Source organism: Elephantulus edwardii, unplaced genomic scaffold, assembly GCF_000299155.1.
Source record: "Elephantulus edwardii isolate Elephantulus edwardi_28Jun2011 unplaced genomic scaffold, EleEdw1.0 scaffold00272, whole genome shotgun sequence".
NCBI lineage: Eukaryota > Metazoa > Chordata > Mammalia > Macroscelidea > Macroscelididae > Elephantulus > Elephantulus edwardii.
Genome location: NW_006400022.1, coordinates 3,316,980 through 3,324,248, shown reverse-complemented (window position 1 = coordinate 3,324,248; position 7,269 = coordinate 3,316,980). Strand labels below are relative to the sequence as shown.

General features: G+C 44.4%; 1 protein-coding gene across 1 annotated transcript in view; it reads right to left on the bottom strand.

Moving 5' to 3' along the window:
* Positions 1 to 7,269, bottom strand: part of LRRK1 (leucine-rich repeat kinase 1) — a 194,752-nt gene that overhangs the window by 163,149 nt on the left and 24,334 nt on the right. Inside the window, exon 2 of the mRNA XM_006900059.1 lies at positions 4,140 to 4,303. Within this exon, the coding sequence (XP_006900121.1) occupies positions 4,140 to 4,303 (164 nt within the window). The remainder of the gene's footprint in view (positions 1 to 4,139; positions 4,304 to 7,269) is intronic.

Below are 7,269 nucleotides of genomic sequence, written 5' to 3'. Positions count from 1 at the left end.
TAGTTTCCACACTCTGTTGGGTCACCTTTCTTTGGGATAGGAACAAATATAGATCTTTTCCATTCAGTTGGCCAAGTGCTTGTTCTCCAGATTTCTTGGCACAACTTGGTGAGCATATCCAGGGAAGCATCTGTTAGCTGAAATATGTCAATTGGTATACCAACTATTCCTGGAGACTTATTTTTTTTATGCATTAAGGTTTCTTAATTACAGGCAAAATTTATCATCTTGACCTGAGAGATGCCTCTGCGATGACATGGTAGATGCGTACAGGATGTCCAGTCTTTTCCATAGTCTGAATTAGCACATCCCTGTCTTTTGTCCATGGTCTGAATGAGCACATCCCTGTCTTTTGTCTGTCTGCCCTGAGAGGCTCAGCTTCTCCCCTTTGCCGCTCTTTTCTTCAGGCTAAAGTGATGGTTCCTGCTCTGAAGGCTAGAGAAAGTGGTCATGCTGCCAGATATTTGGGCACAAGGTCTTTTGTGCTTTATTTTATCAAAAGTCCAATTTATTAAAATTTAATTTGTTATTGCAGTTAGCTACTACTTAGACTGGATTCTCTAGAGGAGCAAAATCAATGACATGTATGTATCAATATGGATGATAGATCAATACAGACAGATTTAATTCAAGTAAATTTATGCAACTATAGGGCTGGGCAAGTTCAAAATCCTTCATCAGGCAGCAGGCTGTTGGCTCATGTCTGCTGTTATTGTTAGGTGCTGTCGAATTGATTACATGCATAGCAACCCTATGAACAATAGATCTGAACTCTGCTCTATCTTGTACTATCCTCACAATTTCTGATGTGCTTGAGCATATTATTATGTCACTATGTCAATCCACCTTGTTGAGGGTTCTCTTCTCTTACGCTGACCTCCACCTTTTCCAGAATAAGATCTCTTTCCAAGGACTGGCTAACAACACGCTCAGAGTGAGACAAAGTTTTCCCATCTTTACCACTAAGAAGCATCGTGGTTGCATGTCCTCCAAGGAAGATCTGTTTGTTAGTTTTATACTCCATGTACTCTTTTCTTGTTCTTTTGGCAGCCCATGAGTCCATTCAGTACTCTTCTCCAATGCCACAATTCAAAGGCATTGATTCTTCTTTGATCTTCCCTATTCAGTGTCCAACTTTCAGATGCCTAGGAAGCCACGCAAAATACCATGGCTTGCATCAGGTACAACTTAGTCTTCAAACTGACAGTCTTGCTCTTTAATAGTTTGAGTCATTAAGAGTTTGACTGTAGTTAAGAGGTGGACTATAGGCTCCTCTCACCCATGTAACAGGAAGTCAGATGGGATGAGTGCAGGATTGAGAGAGAATCTTGTCAGACTATCCATCTGTATATAGCATATAAGCCACACTCCCAAGGAAACCGCCTTCCTAACTGGCTGTTCCTATGAGCTCACTGCACACAGGATGGTATACAGCGCTGACCAACCACTAGAGGTCAAAATCTAGCCACACTGATGCATTAATTAACCATCAACTCTCAGGATAGCATTTGACACAACAGAAAGACACACTGACAGGTCCTGTTTTATCTTCACAACTGCCACATGGTTGAGTCACCATGTGGTCTGTCAATCCAGAAATGGAGGGTCTTCCTGCCCTTGTCGGTCTTTGCCAAACCCAATATCCTCCTAAGGAATTAACACCTGCAATGAAAACATGCCCAAGGCAAGTCAGTGTTTTGTCGAGAGCCATAAAGTTTTACTGACTAAATTATGGAGGCAGACTTCTGCATCTTCTTCTTTTAGCTTTGCTAAAACCTGTCCATCATTGAGAGTACTTTTGACGTTTTAAAATCTAGAGGCATATAGCTTCCAGCATCATAGCAACATGCTAGTTACCACATTGGAACTAAGTGCCAGACAAGTGGAAGAGTAAAGCCACTCTTGCTTAGGGCAGTCTGGTTAGTTTGACAATGTCTGCAATCAGTCGCCAATCCCTAAGCAAGATCTGGAAGACTTCTACCACCCCAAAGTCAACTTGTTCTCCAAAGTGTCCTCAAATATACATGCATTTCCCTATTCCTAAACAAGCCTGCAGGCTCTCAGAGGGCAGAGACTGAGTCAGGAACAAGATGACCTTCCAGTGGAGTAAGGTCAAGGACAAGGCCACGGGCACCAAGGTGATGCTGACTTGAATCCAGAGTTTGCTAACTAGCACTTGTTGGTCTTTGGATGAGTTCTGTCACTGCATTGATCCCATTTAGTATAGTTCCCCTATACTAAAATGGGCATGATGAAAGCTCCCTGACCACCTCCACAACAGGCATTGAGGGAGCTGCTGTTCTAAGAACCAGAGTTCGTGAGTGGTCACCCCACAGCATATAGGCACACCACCACTGCCAAGGCACATTACCCTGGTGTACAGACCTGGGTGGAGAAAGCTGGTTTGCCCCCCTGGAACCACCTGGTTCTTGCCTCTCAAGGTCCCAAGTCTCTTACTTGCTCTCCCTACTGTACGCAGAAGGTCCACCATACGCTCACAACCAGAGTAGGCCAAATGCCTTCCCCTGAAATCTTCAAGCATTGCTGTAAGCTGTCCTCCCTAAAAGGAAATCTTAGATACTTCTGAGAACAGGTTGGAGGGTTAGGAAGTTATTTCTCACCATTAATTATAGAAGCATTGGTGGCTCAGTGGTAGAAGTATCATCTTGCAGCAGGACACCACCAACTCAGCTCATGCACAGCCACCACCCCATCTGTCAGTGGAGCCTTACTGTTGTGTGATGGTGAGGTGCTGAGTAGAGTTTACAGACTAACACAACTGAGAAGAAAAACACAGAGGTCCAGTTCTGAAAACCTGTGAACACAGCAATTCAATCTGCAAACTACTGAACCTGGAATGGAGCTGCTAGGGGTCAATTTATAGTCATCTAGAAATAACAGTAATTAAAAGTAAAAAAAAAAATCTCCATTGCTGTCAAATCAGAAATTACTTATAGCTGACCCTCCAGCAGTTTCTGGAGGCGCATCTTTCTCCCATGGAGCACCTGGTGGACTTGAACCACCTGAGAGGCACCACCTTTGGGTTAGCAGAGCAACCCCCTACAGACTATGCCCCCAGAGCTCCCTAATAGGGTTGCTGTTATATACTGTCAAGTCAGAAGCAACCCGTATTGGGTTTTCAGAGGCAGTAAATTGCACAGGAGAAATTAAACCATCTGTCTCCTGCAGAATAGCTGGTGGATTTAAATCACATGGTTTTGCCTTAGCAGCACAGCTCCTTATTGCTAAGCCACCCGAGGAGATATGTTAAACATACTCCACACAGTACAACGCACTATCAGCAGCGTCTCCATGACACCATTCAATAACTCCCCATGTAGGAAGTGGGGATTATTATAAGGTAGCACACTCACGCAGTGAGCAGGAAGGCCCATGTGTACAACTGTAGAGGAAATCAGTATGGCATGTGTTTCTAACCTTCACAATGCTTGTATCCATAATCTCAATTCCTGCAAGGCTATGTTAAGAAATGAGAAAGGAAGTATGCAAAAATTCTCAATTTAACATTATTTCTCTCATTCAACTAAGGGCCATCCACAGTATCTGTGGCAGATGAGGTATCATGGACCCACAAAAAAAGGTTACAAGGAATTTACAATTATGCAATCTATACAGAAAGCTCCTTATTTAAAATTAAGTGAGAAAAAGTAACATGCAAAACTAGATAATAAAAAAAAATCCCTCTACCTATATCCAAACAACAAACACATGTCTTGATTAGACTGGAAGGAAGTTCAAATTGTTAGGTAAGCTTAATTTTTAATTTTTTCCCTTTCTGCTAGTATATATTTTCTAAATTCCCCTTTTAAAGCACTATTTCTACAAAAGAAAAGTATGGACTTGTAGAGTAGATTAATCCCTCGGTTTAGCATTTGGCTCTTTGCATTTACATACCCTTCCCTGGTTCCCTTGTCCAAAGTCTCCAGGGCATGAAAGTGAATGGCATACTACTGAGATGATGTGAGCTGAGAAGATGCTACAGTTGTCACAGAGAAATGTACTCACACTTTACATGAGAAAAGAGATCTCATTTCAATTATGATGACCGTTGGTAAAGTCTGTGTCTTCAGTCTGTCTTCCTTGACCTCACTTGCACTCAGTAGTGGTGCACAGCCTACCTTTTCCAGCTGAGATGTGCTCTGGTCACAAGCCTCTCTGATCAGGTCCTGGGCCTTGCTGTGGTCACCCTGCTTGTAGGCAGCATAGATGCCCTCTGTCTGGGGGGATGTCACTGTGCAGTTGCTCCCTGGAGTGGATGGTTTGCTGCCCATGCCCACTGCCCCTGCATGAAGGAAACAGGCATAAGTCACTATTCTCTCCTGTGAGGTACAGGAGGTCCGGGGGCAGCTACCACTTAGGACCCAGGGAGCTGAGGACGGAGAACCAGAGGCTGTTTAATTCTACTTCACTCAGCCCTTCTTGGGAACACTTCCAGTGTCTCCTCCAGAAGCTATCCCAGAGAGTGAGGCTGGTGCAGAAATCAGTTACCTAAGAGGGCACTTGAGTACCACACATTCAGGAGAACTCTGGGAAGACACTGGGCACCACATGTCCAGGACAACTCTGGGAGGACACTGGGTACCACACATCCAGGAAGATTCCTGGAGGCCACAGCACCACATGTCCAGGAAGACTCTAGGAGGACACTGAGTGCCATGTATCCAGAAGGACTCTGGGAGGATAATGGGCAGTATATGCTCAAGAACTGGCAGTCTGGGAGGACACTGGGAAGTATGTGTCTAGGAGGACTCTGGGAAGGAATTGAAAAGTATGTATTCAGGACCTGGCAATTCTGGAGGACACTGGACAGCACATGCCCAGGAGGACTCTGGGAGGACACTAGGCAGTAATGTGTTCAGGAGCTGGCCTTCTGTGAGGATACTGGGATGTATATGTCCAGGACAATTGTGGCAGGGCTCTCACCTGGAACTTCACCAGGGCAGGTGGTGGTCATCTGGTAGGGACCCTCCAGGCTGATTGCACTGACAGTGTCAGAACAGCAGGGGCTTCTGTGAGAGAGCAGTGGGCACAACTGCCCCACTGCTGGATCGCTCAGGTGGACCCTGAGGGCACGAAATCCATACTCATCCCCAGCCCCTCTGTTTAGAACACTCCATTAGGAGTATGAGAGTTAGAGCTGGCAGCCTTCATTCCATATCTGCCACTACACAAATATGTCACCTTATGATGCTGGGCAGTTTCCTATAACTCGGGACCCTCCTGATGCACTGGCATGACAAGCTTTGGTATCATCGTGGCCCAAGCAGGGCTTTGCTCACTAAGAATGGACACTAATCTACAGGAGTCGGGGCAGATGGTCCTGAGCAACACCACCAGAGGAGTCTTTGGAGAAGGACATCGTGCTTGGAAAGGTGGAGGGGCAGCACAGAAGAGGAAGGCCATGGACGAGATGGACTGACTCAGTGACAGGGGTAAGGAGGGTACATATGCTGGAGTCAGTGAGACTGGCTCAGGAGAGAGCAGGGATCAGAGCTGCTGTCCATAGGGTCGCTATGAGTCGCAAGTGACTTGACAGCACATGACAACAACTCTCAGGCAGGGCCTTTATGCACTCCACTTCTCAATACCTCTTTGAATAGATGGAAAGAGTCAACAGGGAATTGTGTAAACATCTTCACTAGAATCAAACACCCCAAGGAAGAGAGTTGTTGGTCCTGGAGCCTTGGCACCACAAGCTTAGAGGACATTAAGGTCAACTGGCATAATAGCACACAAAGACACAGTCCACATGAACTTCAATGTCCAGGACCCTGAGACCAGAACCATCTCTGGCTACCACTGTGGACCACTCTGGGGGATGCTGGCAGAAGATCCAGAACGGAGCTGGGGAAATGGTGTAGGACAAAATTCCAAAGTCAGGGTCACTAGTCCTATAGAGATTGGTAAAAGCACCAAGACGAGGACCCTTAGTTACCCTCAGGACCAAGAACAAAACTTGCCCTTACAGTTCAATTTTCCAAGAACTGACAGGTCGACAAGGTGACCACCACCACCACCAGGCAGGCCTTTATGACCTAAGAGAGGCCTGAGGGGAGAGCCCACTTAGGAAGGGGTAGAACAGAACGTTAATGGAAGTGAAAATTACAGAGAAGACATGTGAAGAATGAGGTTACATTATAGGCAAAATTAATGTCCTAGAACAGCATGTCCATGAGTGAGTGAATGGAAAACCAATTTGCTTTTATAAATTTAAATTAAAATCACAATGAAGAAGTCACTACAAAGCTTTTGGAAGCAAAGCACTGTGGTATTAGCATAGACCAAAAGACCCATCAAAAATAACAGACCCAAATTTACATATATGTACATATTTTACACAAAAAGTATTAAAGCAATACAACTGTAAAAGCAAAGCACTTTCAACAAATCAGTCATTTCTGCGGAGAGGGACTCAAAGCTGACTCTCCAGTGAGTTTCCAGAGGCAGTAAAATACAAAAGAGGAGACTGTCCATCTCCCTCCATTTGAGCAGCTGCTGGATCAGAATCTAGCTGCCTCTGGAACTGCCTCAGGGCAACTGCTTACCACTAAGCCTCCAGAGCTCTCAGCAACAAACAGTGTTGGAAAAACTGGAGATCCACAATGAATAAGGGTAAGTTTGACCTCTGCTTTCCATCATCTAACACATTCTTTTTTTTATTATTTGTTGTAATTTGAATGAATGATTATAGAGAAAATTTCCATTCAGTGATTTATACCCATATTACTTATGATGTTAATAATATTACCCACATCATCTGTCTAACAAATTCAGATGGATTATGGACCTAAACATAAAGGCTAAAACCCTGAAGCTTCTACAAGAAAACAAGAGCTCTGGTGGCGTTAACCAAAAGCCCATGTCTCTGGCAGTTTGAATACACTACTAATTTCTTAAGAAAAAGATAAGAGAAGGAAATAAGAGGTATCCAAATTGGCAAAGAGGAGGTAAAATTATTCCTCTAGGCAGATGATATGATAGTATACTTAGAAAACCCTAAAGACTCAGCAAGAAAACTTTTGGACGTAGTTGACGAATTCAGCAAAGTGTTGTTGTTGTTGTTATGTGCCGTCAAGTCTCATAGCGACCCTATGTACGACAGCCCTAAACTCTGCTCTGTCCTATGCCAATCGCACTGTCTCCGACACTCCCATCCCAATTAGCAGGATATAAAATCAACATACAAAAATCAGTTGGATTTCTCTACAGTGACAAAGAGAATACAGAGCTGAAGCTAAGAAAAACAAT